Raw genomic sequence first — 18,685 nt, forward strand, 5'->3', positions numbered from 1 at the left:
TTGAAAATTATCCACAGTTGGATGTCAACAACTCTAGGTGCCATCAATAAATACAGTAAGACAACAAGTCAGTGTTAAGGCCTTGAAAGAAAAAAAAAAGATTTTCTAGTTAAGTCTGCATCTTATTTTTCCTGTCCTTATCCCATACTTTCCGAGAGTCGACATGTTAATCTGGATTTGGCTGTGTTAGTGCTAAAGGGTGACCAGATGCCCTTCCTGCCACCCCACCCTATCCAGATGAAATTTATGTACCCCATCTGTCTGTATCTAGTGTCATCCAAAGTGAAAGTGTGAAAATGTTTTTGACTGTTTTCAAATTGTGTAACTGACTCAGGACATGGGTACCAACCCAGTATTCACCTAACTGGATGTGGGAAACCACCTAAAAACCACATCCAGGCTGGCCAGCACACTGGCCCTTGGTGTTAATCCACCGGGCCGATTTGATCCAGGGCAGGCAAGTCTCCCCGAGTCCCATAAGTGATGTGCGCTAATGTGTTTGCCTACCCAGATGGTTGTCAGTACAACTATTGTGGCACAACATTCAAAGAGTTGCTCAACACAATATTCAACAACCTGAGTGGCCTGAGAGTTAATTCCACTTTTTTTTTGCATATATAGTTAATCCTAGTTACCTCCTCTTTTTTTTATTAGAGCTATAATAGCAAGTAGTAGTATGATATTAGCTTCTATCGGTATCTACCAAGGTGAATCTGTTTAATTTCAGTGATTTACATGTCATAATATGCACAAAATGTCTGCTGATGTAGTATTTATCCTTTTATTTTGCTACACGAATTGAGAAGTTCATCAATCTTATTAATGAGGCTGTTGATGTTCTTACAGAAGACACTAAAAGTATTTCCTTTAATATCCATTGATTTCTGCAAGTTGCAGTACTTTATTTTGTAATGGCTGTTTCATCTGTAATTGTATTTATTCTGCATATCTGTCTTTAGAATGATGCTTGTACAGGCCTAGGGAACACATTGGAAATCCTTGAGCCAGGATAGATGCTGTTTTATCAGAATAGATACTTCTAGCAGTTAGCTGTGCAAGTAATGAGAGAGGTTAGGAGGACCTCCTACACTCCTTGACACCTCCCCCTTCACCTTTGTCTACACTCTTCCTCATTACAGGTGGGTCACTATAATCTTGGGGTCTGAGTGACCTGCCCTTCCTTTTTAACCTCCCTCAAACTATCCCTTCTACCTCCTAAGGAAAGAATTGACAGTTCTGAAAGCTGGGATAGGGTTATCACTTTTACTTTTATATGTGTCAATGAGCAGTACTAAAAATTTCACCTTCTGAAGAATAGTGATGGGCAGCAGTTGTACCTTATAATTTATTAATATAATCACTCTAATTCAAACCTCTGCACATTGTACCTCTCAAGTACTTTTATGACAAAACTGATTCTAGTGTCCTCACATTAATCATTTACTACATTTTGTGAAAAGCAGAATGTACATTTCTCTACATTAAGGTGTCAGCTGCTATAATTTGTACCACACTGATATTGTACATCAAGATTTAACTGGATGTTACACCAACTTTTTTCAGATAAAACAGTCTCATATATAATCAAATCATATCTGAAAAATATATAACTCTAACTAACATTATCTACTATGGCATTAATGTTAAACAGGAACAATCCTCATCTCTTCCATGGAGCACACCAGGTCATTAATTCATACATTATGCTTTACAAATCTTATCACAAAGGAGAGCCTTCAAGAATGTGGAATAAGTCAAGTTATACATTAACAGGTACAAGCAACTGAATGCTTAATTCTGTAGAGTATACTAACAATCAATTACAACTAGTACTAATCTCCTTACATTAACAATTATGGGAATTACTTCTAGGATGACATCATTTTAATGTGTTATGAATGAGAATATTATGCAATTAATAGCAAAGTAGATGTCAACAGTTGATAACCTGAAACTAAAAAGGATCAAGAGAAAAGTTCAAATTACCAAGAGTACAAAATAATATGGGTTCAAATAGTCAAGATGGACAGGGGAAAAAATTCAAATAAATTAGAGTCTGATTAAAAGTAAATTAAGACATTTATAATAATAATAATAATAATAATTTTTTTAAAAAAAAGCGAGGTTTTGTTTTTGCGTTGAACATGTTGTGTAGGTCATAGCCATTTAAAAGTTGTTTTAGTTCAGCAATCCATTCAATACGAAGGGAACTGTCCACACTGCACTCACCACAGATGTTTCTTTAACATGATGTCATGATTTTCTTTTCTTGTCCTTGCTCAATGTTCTTCCATGACACTTTTTGTCTTTAAATGCTACAGTGTGAAAAAAAACAACAGGTTTTGTTTTTGCGTTGAACATGTTGTGTAGGTTGTAGCCATTCAAAAGTTGTTTTAGTTCATCAATCCATTCAATACGAAGGGAACTGTCCATGCTGCACTCTCCACAGATTTTTCTTTAACATGATGGCATGATTTTTCTTTTTTTAAATTTGGGAGCCGCTCATCATTTGCCGCGAATCCTTCAATCCTGAGAGACTGAGCAAAAGACTTAAGTTTTTCCTTCAACTTGAAACAACCCATGGAAACAGTGAGACACTTCCGTGACACTATCTTCAATAACAAACATCCTCTCATTAACTGATAAGACAGTTGTTCCTTCTAGCACTCAAGGCATTTTGCTGTTTCTAAACACAGATACAATCCAACACAGTGCAAAGGCAGACTGCAGACTCGATAGGACACAGACCAGGTGAACAAATGACAGGTGGTCTGAGTTTGTAACTGGAAATTAGAATAGGAAGACTTCAGTGGGAAGCACTGGACTTAAAATTATTGAGAGTCCTGGCTTCAAATTACAAAGTGTTGGTGAGATTCCTTCACCACTATGACTTCAAATTACTGATGGAGTCAAAACACTTCCTTTTTTTTCAAATTATCGAGTATTTTTGAAGGGTTCAGGGAAAAATTTCAAATTACTGAGAGTTTTAAATTATCAAGTGTCAAATTATTGAGAATCAGTTGCACTTTGGGGGGAAAACAAACTCACACACACGCATACACACACATCGCTCTTCCTCTTACCCTACTGTGCCGCTCTTTTTATCTACTAATTTGTCCTAAATATTTATAACTTATACTGATTTCAGAGAACACTATCATGTTTCTGTATAGTAGAAATGTTAAAACTTGTTGAATATGATCATTCATGTTAACTGAAATTTGAATCCCTGACTTACATATTATGATAAATTGTAGAATAAATGGCTAATAGGGTTTTTTCAACTTTGTTTCTAAATATTTGGTGGATTTCCAGTTTTTCACTTGATGTCTGCTGACAGCCTGTTTAACATTTTCTGCACTGAACTGGAGGCAATGGCAAATAGTCTATATGGAAATAATTTTTTCTTCTAGTATTGAGGTTGTGAATTTTGTAGTGTGCAATAAATTCACTTTATTGTTAACCGGACATACTGTTGGGAAGTAAATGCATTGATACATCAGTCTGAGAATTTTGAGGTCTCTGAAGAGGTTTCTGCAATATGTTTGGTTACCAATTTTACTACCATTTTTACTGCACATTTTCATAAAATAAATCCATTTTCATTTTCACTGTATTAAAATTTACACACGTCTCTCAAAATATTTCATTAAATCTACAATATTTCCTTTTCATGGCTTGTGCACTGCCAGAAGCTTGTGCATCTCGATGTACTCTAGTAGGACATAACATTTCAAGAGTTCCCCGCTGTGCATTCATTAAAGACAATAGTTTGATGACTATATGCAAAACAGTTCAGAGAAATGCTCCTGGTCTACTATATCACTAAAATTTTTGTGCATACAACCACCATCATTTTCCTTTTACTAGCTTCACATGAATAAAGTATAATTTTGCACTTCTCAGTATGTGTTGTTTTACTTGTGGAATTTCCAAACAATGATTTGCCAGATGTAAGATCTTTGTAAATGTCTCATTTGCTTTCACATTATTATAAAGATATTGACAGTTCTCCTCCTCCTTCTTTTCCTTTCACTTTTTTTCAAAAGTTTTGCTGGTTGTGATAAAAAATACCAAAATGTTAATTCATACCTCTCGTTTTATTAACTCATCAGTGCTGCGTTATGTTTGCCCATCTGTCTTCCAAAATGAGTTTTTAATGCCTTCTGTGTGCCCCACACTGGAAATTGTTTATCTGTCCATATTCATTGAGTTATTTTTGTGTTAACTCAATTCTGGGATTCATCATAAGAAAATTTTACATTATATGACATATTTTAAACAATATCTCTTTGAATAAAGATCTTTATATGTTCAATGAGAACAATAATGTTTATACAAAATTGTTAAGGCTTTCAGGACGAGCTGTTGACAAACAGCCTGTTGGCTTCTGTCTCAGGCTCTTTTGCTAACGTTTGTCTGATGATTTTTCTGACATTTCGTCAGCACGAGTGGCTGTCATTGTCAAAGCTTCACCCTTCATTGCTGGCATTGGATTGGAGCCACGCTTGTGGTCGCAGATTGTATGTACCCAGCGTGCTAATGTCCAAGGGCTTTTCTGCAATCATTTCCAGTGTGGTTCTCCTCTTGCTAGCTCCAATGGTCATTTGCTGCAGCATGGGAATCCTTGAGGCTTTCTTCTTTCTTGTTGAAGCTATTCTCTTCCATGGTTGGTCAAGGCATCAGTACAATCAGCAAATCTCCTCTCCATAGAAGCATAATATAAAATTGTTAAGTCTTTTGGGGACACTTGTTGGCAAACTGCCAACTTTGTCTCGGGTCCTTCGGCCAACGTTTGTCTAATGATTTTTCTGACATTTTGTCAGCACTAGTGGCTGGCATTGTCAAAGTTTCACCGTCCATTGCTGGTGGTGGACTGGAGCCGAGTTCGCAGATGCAGATCATATGTACCTGATGCATAAAAGTCCAGGGGCTTTTTTGCGGTCATTTCCAGTACAGTTCTCCTCTTGTTACTTGCAAAAGCCGTTTGCTGCAGCACAGGAATCCAGGATTCCTTTACCTTGAGGTTTTCTTCTTTCTTGCTGACGCTATTCTCTTCCCTCAGGGGTCAAGGTGTTGGTACAATCTACAAGTCTCCTCCCCAAACAAACTCCTTTCTCCTTATCTCATCTAGTAAGTCTCCCCAGACCCGCGGTTCTGGGTGACGTTTCCAAACTCCACCCCTTGTCCTAAGCCTCTCCAGTTCCTTTCCCTTCATCCTTCTTACTTCCTCTTCAATCCTTATGCCAGAAGAAGGAGCCACCAGCTCCGAAAGCTTGCATAAGTAAAACCTTTTTTATATATGTGTTTTCCTGCTGTCACTTGGTGAGTAAATTTCTTATCCATCCAATTACATTATGTTTGTTGTTACTGACTAGTTTGTTACATATCATAGTAGAAAAGTATTGTGTCACAGAATCGTAAATAATGATTTACTCACAGTGTTTAGATAGAAATTATGGGAATGATTTGGGGGAGAAATTTATGGAGTAGGCAGACAGTATGTAGTGCTTTGAGAATTTCCGCGTAAATTCTAGAACCACTTGGCCTTCCTCTGTCTCAAACCCACAATATTTTAAATAGAAGTGTGAGAGAGACGAATACGACCTTCTGTGCATAGCATGTTTGCATGAGCAGGTCTAAAAACAATCACGAGCAAAATGTGGAGGCAGCGGCCAACAAGTACCTGTTGTACAATCCATAGAGTTTCAGTGTATGTGTAGAGAAGAGCCTGTACTATTATTTGCTGGTTTAGTGACTGTGATGATTGTTAAGGACAATGAAGAAATGAGATTAGACTTTTAAGTAACTCATGTGTTGGACTTGCCAGAAGCGAGATATGTTCATAAATTATGTGGTTGTTGAACCAATGCTATTGTAAATGTATTTAATCGAGTCTAATGCGAGATAAATCAGTTGACTTGCAAACTTTCGAATATTTATGTGAGAAATGGTGAATTTGTGCTTTGTGGAAGTTGAAATATACCAAGACTAAACTAAAAGTATTCTGCGAGTATCCACTTATTTCATGAGTAGAGAGAGAGAGAGAGAGAGAGAGAGAGTCTGATAAATTCCATTAACCAGCAGTATTCTTCTAAGAAGACGTTTTTGGAGATCGACGTAGCTGGCAATTCAGAAAAGAAGAATGGCCGTGCTTACCAAGTAAGTCAACTGAGGTGAGAGAGGTGTGAATTTTGCAATCCAACTTCACATTGATTCTTGTCGTCTAAAGTGTTAGAAGTAGTGATGGAAAATTTAACTTTTTCTTAAACATATTCATGCAGCACTCTGAGTATTATTTTTCACTAAAACAAATAAGGGCAAAATTCAACAGAAGCAAGGATAAGGGGTAAGTAACTCCCAGAATTAAATTACCTTGTGCTAGAAACAGAGAGCTGTATGCAATTCAGAAAAAGAGCAGTAGTCAAGATCTGAAACTCAATTATCATAGTATCGTCAAATCCTACACTGTTATTACACAAAGCAAAACTCATGTACTATGCTCCAAAATTAAAACACTCAGAGAGTACAGCAAAAACTGTTTGGAACATTACTGAACAAGAAGAAAACCAAATTAACATTCCAAATGAAACTGAGCCCCCAGGTCAAAGCTCTGCCAAACATTAAGGCACTTCCAAATTGTTTGCCACGAAATTCATTGATTGGTTCCTCAAAGTGGCTGCAAACACAGCACCCAGTAATAAACAATCAAATATACATGTATTAGATTTATTTGTGCTACATTGCATGCACTACCAACAATCATTAGTTTCAAAAATACAACCCCTAGGGAGACTGTAGAATTAATTAGATCACTACAGTGTAGTAATTCTGGTGGCTATGGTGCTGTTTCTAGCAGAATATTAATATCTTGTGCTGACTGACCCTTAAGCTACCCTTGTAATCAGTTGATATTTACTGACAGACTTAAATATGATGCAGAAATACCTTCCTACAAAACTGGAGATAAGCAAACTACCTCTAATTATAGACCTACTGGCATACCACTTTTTCCAGTCTTTTCAAAAGTGTTTCAGAGAGTGGCCTATGAGAGAATACAGATTCATTTAACGGAGCAGAACTTACTAACTGCCTCTCAGTTTGGCTTTTGTTAAGGATTCTCTATACAGAAAGCAATACTAGGCCTCACAAATAAAGTGCTAGCAGAGTTAAGCTGTTGATATTTTCTCCTCACCAAACCCTTTGATTGTGTGGATCATAAAATTCTATTTAGCTAACTGAAGTGTTAAGGCATTAAAGTCAGCCCTCCTGTAGGGTCGGAATAATGTCTCCATAACTGATAGCAGGGATTCTCATAAACAGATTGTATCTCAGTCATGAAAATAACCTCAGAATGAGAGTGCCATAGGGATCAGTACTGGGCTCGATCTTGTTTCTAACCTACAAACTTAACAACGCAGTTCAAAAATTGTAATATTTGCTGATAACACATGAATTCTAATCACGTGTCCAAACTCAGTTCTAGCAGACACACCTCAGGTGATAGCTGAACAGGCCTACATGCAGTTTGCAGCTAACAGTTTTCAGTGTTAGACTCACAAAGACTCTATTATGCCACTTCAAATAAGCAATGATCACCATCTAGTACCAGAAGCAGACATTAATGTTCATACGTTGATTGAAGCACAGTGTGTGAAATTCCTTAAGGAGTCAGCTGGTTAACAACTTAAAATGGGGCAACACATGGATAAACTAATAAAAAAGCTCAGTTCAGACTGTTATGCACTTGGAAGCATCTCTTACTGTGTTGACGTAAAGACAAGAGCATTGTCTTATTTTCCATATTTTCATTCCTTGTTGTCTCATGAAATTATCTTCTGGGACAGTACACACAATGTAAATAAATTGTTTGTTTAGAAGAAGCAAACAATAAGAACAGTATGTAAAGCAGATAACCATACATCTTGCAGAAGTCTCTTTAAGGATCTTTAAAGTCTCTCACATCACCCAGATGTTTTTTGTTGCTGATAATAAAAATCAATTTCAAATGAACTGTGATACATACAATCACAGTACAAGACAACAAAATAATTTTCATGCAGATTTTGGCTCCATCCCCAGTGTTCAGAATGGAGTTATGTACTCTCGCAGAAAGATATTCAGTGAGTGTCCACTGAGCATAAAGCAAGAAATTGGAAATCTGCACCAGTTCAAAAGGAAATTAAAATTATATCCTGCAGATAAAACAAGATCTTAAACTGACATGATATTCAGAACTGAAGACATTTTCAGAGGACATGGGGAAATGAAGTATCAGAATCGCTGCCAACCAATTTACAGATTGAGAGAGAGAGAGAGAAAAAAAAAGATCTGATTAGCTACTCTTTCTACACATTATCTGAATATCTATATCAGCAGAATGAAAAGTTCTGTTAGCTATATTGCAAGTAGCAGTGTATGTCATAAAGCAGTATGGTAAGTAATAATGTACTATAAACAGAACTAAGTATAAATATAACTAGGAAAGTTGCTACTCACCATATAGCAGAGATGCTGAGTCACAGATAAGCACAACAAAAAGACTCTCAAAATTATAGCTTTCGACCATTAAGGTCTTCATCAACAATAGACACACATACGCACACGCACACACACAGGCAAATGTAACTCACAGACACGATTCACACATGTATGTGAGTTGCGTTTGCGTGAGTGTGTGTGCGCATGTGTGTCCATTGTTGATGAAGGCCTTAATGGTTGAAAGTTATAATTGTGAGAGTCTTTTTGTTGTGCCTATCTGCAACTATGCATCTCTGCTATATCTCATAATATTGTTACATTCCATCTTGGATTTTCCATTGTCTGATTTAAATACAAACAAGTATTTATAGATATAAAAAAAGTTTTCCTTGTAAAATCCCATAGTAATCTCATAAATATTAGTCTATTAATAGCAGATGAACACAGCTAAAGTAAAACTGAGGTGACAGCAGTTCCTTTCATGGGAGGCTGGTTTTACTAGTTTACTCAGTTAAACTTAAGATTGCATAAGCATGACTTGCATTAACTAGTATAGTGACAGTTTATTGATAATTCAGTATATGGATTAAGTTTCCATGATGTCTTTGTGTTGTATTAATGTACACCTAGACTTGTTCCACACCCCTAAAGGTTCTCCTTCTCAATGAGATATACAAAACATGATGACTGAATGAATGTATGATGTATACATCATTCTTGTACTTACTCATATTTATTGTTGTGTTTAAGATAATATTTAATTCCAGTATCATATTACTTGTCATTTACATCTGTATACTGTACAGTAATATGCTTCTATATCCATCAATTCAATCAGTTAAAATTCAGTTTAATGAATTGGTACAGTTTTATAAACTGTATAATATTAATCTGCACCCCTAGAAAACTCATATTAAGCATTACATAAATTACATTTCATTTTTGCCACCAACCAATTCTGTTTTCCCTCTGGTACAGGCATTCCTGTGCAATGTGGTGAGGGCCCTCAATGTCCTGTATAGACTTTTCCAGATCTTTCCGTTTGTCTTGAAGAAGGTTGCTTTCAGCAAGAAGGCGTTCCAGCTCAGTTGACAGTGCATTTCTCCAAAATGTGGTATCTGTGATCCGTTCTCCAAGCCGTCTACCGGAATCGCGTTGTGCAGCTGCTGTTCGTTCTTCAGTATCTCTACAAAACAATATTAATTTTTTATGGATTGACAATATTTCATCTGTGATATATTTGTCTCTGAGTAATTTCCAGTTCAAATATCTCATATTGGGTACTATAGGTTACAATACGCTGCCTAAAAAATGAGCAAAATTACAATTTGTGAACATGAGGAAAGTGGTGTCACAATGCTCCTTTCCTCCCTGGATCAGTTTGAAATGCTTATAATGTGGGTTCACAGCCAGAAAATTACATACTTGTTAATATCCTGCACTTTAAGCTAGGAGGTTATAAAGCACCTTGTATGTAATGTATATAATGTAAGCACATAAAGTCTCTATTAGTTATTGAAGATATCAATGGTGCATATAGCAGTGATTGCACATTTTCTTACATTTAAACATGTATGTTATAACCTATTTTATGGGTTGGCAAGAGGGTACATCACATACCACTATTGTCCTCTTCCCTCCCCTCCTGTTCAACCCATAAATGTTGCGCGGGGGAGGGGAAAAAACTGCTGGAAAACCTCTGTATTGTAAGTTCAAATTTCCTAGATTTTTTTATCATCAGGATCTTTCTCTGACATACATATCCGACAAGAAGTAATACAGGTCTGTTAAGTTGTAGTTCCGGTTGTATGAAGGTGGGACACACCGTGAAAGAAGATAGTACACACAGCAAAAGTAAGTGAAAATGGTCCCAAAGTGTCAGATTATTTTTTGAGAGTTTTGAGAATAAGATTCTCTGTTGTGAACACTGGCATACTTGAGTTCTATTAATGAGAATTCTTCAGTCTAGTCACAAATCTAGTTCATTATTCAGTAAGCTCATAAGTTATTTGCTGTGTGATAGTGTCTTCCAGAAATCAGGAAACATGACATCAATGTGGTCATCAGTGAGTACCACCTTCTGAATGTAATGGACAAACAGAGCAAGTTAAATTTTACATGAATGCTGCTTACAGAATCCATTAGAGTACTGTACATGAGAGTTTCAGTTTAACAAATTTTTGGAGTTGTTGTTGTGGTTTCCACTGCAAAAAGTTTTTGATGCAGCTATCCATGCTACTCTCTCTGGCAAAAATCTCTTCATCTCTGTACAACTGTTGCAATCTAGATTCTGCCTGAAACTGTTTACTGTAATCAGGCTTTGCTTTCTGACTATAATGTTTACACTCCACACTTCTTCCCATTACAAAATAGATACTTCGTTGACATCTCAAATGTGTCACATCATTATGTCACTTCTTATAGTTCATGTTGTGTAAATGTTGGATCTATCAACACAAAAGTCTGCTGCATGACCATCACTAGTCATTCTAGGCAGTAACTATATCAGGGCCAATCAGCTGTTCCTTTAAGTGACACAGCTAAAGGATCAGGCAAGATACATCAACAGATGCAGATTGCATACTGCCTGACTTGCCGGGTTTATTAATTTCCTGTTTTCTCTTTGCTCTTTTTTCAATTGATCTATTCAGCTCTGGTCATTTCTCACTTGTATCTGCCACCAGTGCATTGCTCTATGTGACGTGCTTACCAACTAGGACCAAGGGACCATCACAGTAACTAGCTCGCATACAGTTTGTCCTTATTACCATATGAATCATTTGTTTTGTGCACAAATACTTGTATCAGACACAACATTCAGAGACATATTCTACAGTAACAAAAAATGTGTACATGGTTAGACATAAATTTAGCATGCAATCTGTAGATTGAGTATTTGAAGAAATTAACGAGAATTTGAAGATTACTTTGGTTGCTCAGAAACACACTATTTAGGGTGCACCTGAACCTGATCTTAGCTCAGCAAATCTAACTGTACTACCATGTGTAGCTTCAAGTAGAAGGCAAATATAATTCACTTAATTTACATGAAGAAAAATCTAAGTTACAAACTCATTAGAGTTTTGTGTTATTAATATACTACAAAGGAATAATGATTAAACTATACAGGGTGGTCCATTGATAGTGACTAGGCCAAATATCTCACGAAAAAACTACAAAGAACGAAACTCATCTAGCTTGAAGGGGGAAACCAGATGGCGCTATGGTTGGCCTGCTAGATGGCGCTCCCATAGGTCAAATGGATATCAATTGCGTTTTTTTAAATAGGAACCCCCATTTTTTATTACATATGCTGTAGTACGTAAAGAAATATGAATGTTTTAGTTGGACCACTTTTTTCACTTTGTGATATATGGCACTGTAATAGTCACAAATGTATAAGTACGTGGTATCACGTAACATTCTGCCAGTGCGGAGGGTATTTGCTTCGTGATACATTACCCCTGCTAAAATGGACCGTTTACCAATTGCACAAAAGGTCGATATCGTGTTGAAGTATGGCTATTGTGATCAAAATTCCCAACGGGCGTGTGCTATGTATGCTGCTCTGTATCCTGGACGACATCAGCCAAGTGTCCGGACTGTTTGCCAGATAGTTACGTTATTTAAGGAAACAGGAAGTGTTCAGCCATATGTGAAATGTCAACCACGACCTGCAACAAATGATGATGTCCAAGTAGATGTTTTAGTTGCTGTTGCGGCTAATCCGCACATCAGTAGCAGACAAATTGCGCGAGAATCGGGAATCTCAAAAATGTCAGTGTTGAGAATGCTACATCAACATCGATTGCACCCGTACCACATTTTCTATGCACCAGGAATTGCATGGTGACGACTTTGAAAGTCATGTACAGTTCTGCCACTGGGCACAAGAGAAATTATGGGATGATGACAGATTTTTTCCACGCGTTCTATTTAGTGACGAAGTGTCATTCACCAACAGCGGTAATGTAAACCGGCATAATATGCACTATTGGGCAACGGAATATCCATGATGGCTGCGACAAGTGGAACATCAGTGACCTTGGCGGGTTAATGTATGGTGCGGCATTATGGGAGGAAGGATAATTGGCCTCCATTTTATCGATGGCAATCTAAATGGTGCAATGTATGCTGATTTCCTGTGTAATGTTCTACCAATGTTACTACAAGATGTTTCACTGCATAACAGAATGGCGATGTACTTCCAACATGATGTATGTCTGGCACGTAGCTCGCGTGTGGTTGAAGCGGTATTGAATAGCATATTTCATGACAGGTGGATTGGTCATTGAAGCACCATACCATGGCCCGCACTTTCACCGGATCTGACATCCCTGGATTTCTTTCTGTGGGGAAAGTTGAAGGATATTTGCTATCGTGATCCAGCGACAACGCCTGACAACATGCATCAGTGCATTGTCAATGCATGTGCGAAGATTACGGAAGGCGAACTACTCGCTGTTGAGAGGAATGCCATGACACGTATTGCCAAATGCATTGAGGTTGACGGACATCATTTTCAGCATTTATTGCATTAATGTGGTATTTACAGGTAATCACGCTGTAACAGCATGCGTTCTCAGAAATGATAAGTTCAAGTTCACAAAGGTACATGCATCACACTGGAACAATCGAAATAAAATGTTCTAACGTACCTACATTCTGTATTTTTAATTAAAAAACCTACCTGTTACCAACTGTTTGTCTAAAATTGTGAGCCATATGTTTGTGACTATTATAGTGCCATCTATCACAAAGCGAAAAAAGTGGTCCAACTAAAACATTCATATTTCCGTACATACTACACGAATATGTAATAAAAAATGGGGGTTCCTATTTAAAAAAAAACGCAGTTGATATCCGTTTGACCTATGGCAGCGCCATCTAGCGGGCCAAGCATAGCGCCATCTAGTTTCCCCCTTCAAGCTAGACAAGTTCCGTTGTTTGTAGTTTCTTTGTTTGACACTCATTTCTTGAGATATTTGGCCTGGTCACGATCAATGGAGTACCCTGTATATATATATATATATAGATGATGAGACTTACCAAACAAAAGCGCTGGCAGGTCGATAGACACACAAACAAACATCCCTATGAAATCCCCAAACCACCTTCCCTACCCTCTGGCTCCTACCCTTGTAACCGCCCCCGGTGTAAAACCTGTCCCATGCACCCTCCCACCACCACCTACTCCAGTCCTGTAACCCAGAAGGTGTACACAATCAAAGGCAGAGCCACGTGTGAAAGCACCCACGTGATCTACCAACTGACCTGCCTACACTGTGATGCATTCTATGTGGGAATGACCAGCAACAAACTGTCCATTCGCATGAATGGACACAGGCAGACAGTGTTTGTTGGCAATGAAGATCACCCTGTGGCCAAACATGCCTTGGTGCACGACCAGCACATCTTGGCGCAGTGTTACACCGTCCGGGTTATCTGGATACTTCCTACTAACACCAACCTATCCGAACTCCGGAGATGGGAACTTGCTCTTCAATATATACTCTCTTCCCGTTATCCACCAGGCCTCAATCTCCGCTAAGTTCAAGTTGCCGCCACTCATACCTCACCTGTCATTCAACAACATCTTTGCCTCTGCACTTCTGCCTCGACTGATATCTCTGCCCAAACTCTTTGTCTTTAAATATGTCTGCTTGTGTCTGTATATGTGTGGATGGATATGTGTGTGTGTGCGCGAGTGTATACCCGTCCTTTTTTCCCCCTAAGGTAAGACTTTCCGCTCCCGGGACTGGAATGACTCCTTACCCTCTCCCTTAAAACCCACATCCCTTCGTCTTTCCCTCTCCTTCCCTCTTTCCTGATGAGGCAACAGTTTGTTGCGAAAGCTTGAATTTTGTGTGTATGTTTGTGTTAGTTTGTGTGTCTGTCGACCTGCCAGCACTTTCATTTGGTAAGTCACATCATCTTTGTTTTTAGGTATATTTTTCCTTCGTGGAATGTTTCCTTCTATTATAACCATATCATATATATATATATGGTTATAATAGAAGGAAACATTCCACGTAGGAAAATATACCTAAAAACAAAGATGATGTGACTTACCAAATGAAAGTGCTGGCAGGTCAACAGACACACAAACGAACACAAACATACAAACAAAATTCTGTGTGTGTGTGTGTGTGTGTGTGTGTGTGTGTGTATGTTTGTGTTCGTTTGTGTGTCTGTCGACCTGCCAGCACTTTCATTTGGTAAGTCACATCATCTTTGTTTTTAGGTGTGTGTGTGTGTGTATATATATATATATATATATATATATATGAATATAATAGAGGGAAACATTCCACGTGGGAAAAATATATTTAAAAAGAAAGATGATGAGACCCACCAAACAAAAGCGCCGGCAGGTCGACAGACACACAAACAAACACAAACACACACACAAAATTCTAGCCCTCGCAACCAACGGTCGCCTCGTCAGGAAAGAGGGAAGGAGAAGGAAAGACAAAAGGATATGGGCCTTAAGGGAGAGGGCAAGGAGTCACTCCAATCCCGGGAGCGGAGCACTTTCATTTGGTAAGTCACATCATCTTTGTTTTTAGGTGTATTTTTCCTTCGTGGAATGTTTCCTTCTGTTATAACCATATCATTAATTTGAACCCAACAATTACGTTTGTTATTGTCGCCTTTGCATTTCGAAATCTTTCCTGTCGTCTTATTGGTCTTTAAATATGTCTGCTTGTGTCTGTATATGTGTGGATGGATATGTGTGTGTGTGCGAGTGTATACCCGTCCTTTTTTCCCCCTAAGGTAAGTCTTTCCGCTCCCGGGACTGGAATGACTCCTTACCCTCTCCCTTAAAACCCACATCCTTTCGTCTTTCCCTCTCCTTCCCTCTTTCCTGATGAGGCAACAGTTTGTTGCGAAAGCTTGAATTTTGTGTGTATGTTTGTGTTCGTTTGTGTGTCTGTCGACCTGCCAGCACTTTCATTTGGTAAGTCACATCATCTTTGTTTTAGGTATATATATATATATATGTCTTTACAAATGTCTGCTTGTGTCTGTGTATGTGCGGTTGGATATGGGTATGTGTGCGACTGTATACCTGTCCTTTTTTCCCCCTAAGGTAAGTCTTTTCACTCCCGGGATTGGAATGACTCCTTACCCTCTCCCTTAAAACCCACATCCTTTCGTCTTTGCCTCTCCTTCCCTCTTTCCTGATGAAGCAACCATTGGTTGCGAAAGCTTGAATTTTGTGTGTATGTTCATGTTTGTTTGTGTGTCTATCGACCTGCCAGCGCTTTCGTTTGGTAAGTCACATCATCTTTATATATATATATATATATATATATATATACCTAAAAACAAAGATGATGTGACTTACCAAATGAAAGTGCTGGCAGGTCGACAGACACACAAACGAACACAAACATACACACAAAATTCAAGCTTTCGCAACAAACTGTTGCCTCATCAGGAAAGAGGGAAGGAGAGGGAAAGACGAAAGGATGTGGGTTTTAAGGGAGAGGGTAAGGAGTCATTCCAGTCCCGGGAGCGGAAAGACTTACCTTATGGGGAAAAAAGGACGGGTATACACTCGCACACACACACATATCCATCCACACATATACATACACAAGCAGACATATTTGGTCTTTAAATATGTCTGCTTGTGTCTGTATATGTGTGGATGGATATGTGTGTGTGAGCGAGTGTATACCCGTCCTTTTTTCCCCATAAGGTAAGTCTTTCCGCTCCCGGGACTGGAATGACTCCTTACCCTCTCCCTTAAAACCCACATCCTTTCGTCTTTCCCTCTCCTTCCCTCTTTCCTGATGAGGCAACAGTTTGTTGCGAAAGCTTGAATTTTGTGTGTATGTTTGTGTTCGTTTGTGTGTCTGTCGACCTGCCAGCACTTTCATTTGGTAAGTCACATCATCTTTGTTTTTAGGTATATTTTTCCTTCATGGAATGTTTCCTTCTGTTATAACCATATCATTAATTTGAACCCAACAATTACGTTTGTTATTGTCGCCTTTGCATTTCGAAATCTTTCCTGTCGTCTTATTTCTCTTTTTTCTCTTTATTTTCTCTTTCTGTTTTTACCAGTAGTTTCACTTTGTATTCACCTTCTCCTTTTACCGTAATCTACTATACAATTTTATCCCGCCTATATATGCTCAACAATACGTAACCCACTTCCCAACCATAACCAAAAATTTTATTTTCCGCTTTCAACACTACCGCTGCTTTAATATCCACCGTTTCTAGTTCAATAACAGCTGCTTTCACGTATTTAACAACCATTTCGGCTAGTTCTAATAACTTTAACTTTATTTCCACTTCCGTTTTTCGCACATCACTGATCATTTTAGCCGCTCCCCACAGGTTTTAACGTCATTATTTCTACAATTGTTAGCCCCATTTTCGTAATCTTTCACCACAACACCACTCCTTAAATACGTTTTTTCGAAATTTTCTCGAAATTTTCCCGAATTTCTCCGTCTTTTAACGTGATTTAGCGGCAACACAACCACCTAACCTTTTTGCACATCGCTGTCTACCAACCCAAGTTGACCACAGGATCAACTTAACCAACACTTTTTCGCCTTTTTTCATACCAGATCTCCAACTGCTTTCTAGTTCGCCTTCATCTCTCCCCATATATTTCTATCTTTCTTTTTCATTTCAACCTCATGTTAAACTTTCCACCTTCTAATACCATGTCACCCTCACAACACCCCCACAACGACCCCATTAAGTTTTATTTACATTCCCTCCGCAAACATGCCTTCACCCTAGCCAGATTACGCTCACATATTTTATTTTCTCAGGCTTGTCTGACATTTGGCATAACCCCCAAAGGCCTCACACTTAAAGTTCCCATCTCTGGCTGCAACCCTTCTTTCCATCAGTCCCTATACCAGTTCCAAACTGAACAATCCATTGCCCTCACCCACCTAATCCTTCACCTACACATCAACTCAGCCAATGAACACACCCGTCAACTCCTATCCTTAATAAAAGTCCTCAACCTTTCCTCTCCCACATCCACACCAGCTATTCAGAGCATCCTCCTACAGGCCAACCGCCAATTAGAACAGCATGCCACCCTTCACCTCAAAAAACTATCCAATCTCCTGGTTTCCCACCTCCGGAAAGGCAACTCACTCACCCTTCACAACCTTTCCAGCAAACCTCAACCACCTCTCATTGCACACAAACCCAGTCTCTCCCATCTACTCAATCTCCCACTTCCAGCTCCACTCCCTCCAAAACCTCAAAATCCCGATCAACACAATCTGGCACCACAACACCCTAATTCAGTAGTTAACCTTTCCTCCAAACCTCTCTCCCAATCCGAAACCTCTGTCCTATCCAAAGGCCTCACCTTCAGCCCCACTCCCAGATTCAACCAAACAGCCCTCGTCAAAGATTTACTATCCTACACTCGTACTCTCTGCTGGAAGTAAATTTTTTTCTTATTTTAAAGGTCTTTAAATATGTCTGCTTGTGTCTGTATACGTGTGGATGGATATGTGTGTGTGTGTGCGAGTGTATACCCGTCCTTTTTTCCCCATAAGGTAAGTCTTTCCGCTCCCGGGACTGGAATGACTCCTTACCCTCTCCCTTAAAACCCACATCCTTTCGTCTTTCCCTCTCCTTCCCTCTTTCCTGATGAGGCAACAGTTTGTTGCGAAAGCTTGAATTTTGTGTGTATGTTTGTGTTCGTTTGTGTGTCTGTCGACCTGCCAGCACTTTCATTTGGTAAGTCACATCATCTTTGTTTTTAGGTATATTTTTCCTTCATGGAATGTTTCCTTCTATTATAACTATATATATATATATATATATATATATATATATATATATATATATATATATATATATATATATATATATCGGTGTGTGTGTGTGTGTGTGTGTTCTACATCTCCTCCAAAACCACTGGACTGATTCCAATGAAGGTGGATACTATATCCCTTACTTTCAGGCAACAATCACTTAGAGGTAAGAACCACCTGCCTATCACAGTTCAGGAGATGATATCATAACACTGAGATGCATGAAAAAATGCTACATCATGCATGAAGTTTTAATACATTTATACTTTACTAAGATACTCCTACAGTCAAGTCAGCTTAAAGAAATCCCTTACACCTAGCAGCAGTTTTCACAGCTCTTAACTGCAAAGGGCAAATGGCTGTAGGTGAAACAATAAATCTTTATAGAGCTA

General features: G+C 38.5%; 1 protein-coding gene across 1 annotated transcript in view; it reads right to left on the reverse strand.

Annotated features, from left to right (window-relative positions):
• Positions 1 to 18,685, reverse strand: part of LOC126176511 (tektin-3-like) — a 124,500-nt gene that overhangs the window by 55,600 nt on the left and 50,215 nt on the right. Inside the window, exon 3 of the mRNA XM_049923667.1 lies at positions 9,435 to 9,667. Within this exon, the coding sequence (XP_049779624.1) occupies positions 9,435 to 9,667 (233 nt within the window). The remainder of the gene's footprint in view (positions 1 to 9,434; positions 9,668 to 18,685) is intronic.

This window comes from Schistocerca cancellata, chromosome 3, assembly GCF_023864275.1.
Source record: "Schistocerca cancellata isolate TAMUIC-IGC-003103 chromosome 3, iqSchCanc2.1, whole genome shotgun sequence".
Classification (NCBI taxonomy): Eukaryota; Metazoa; Arthropoda; class Insecta; order Orthoptera; family Acrididae; genus Schistocerca; species Schistocerca cancellata.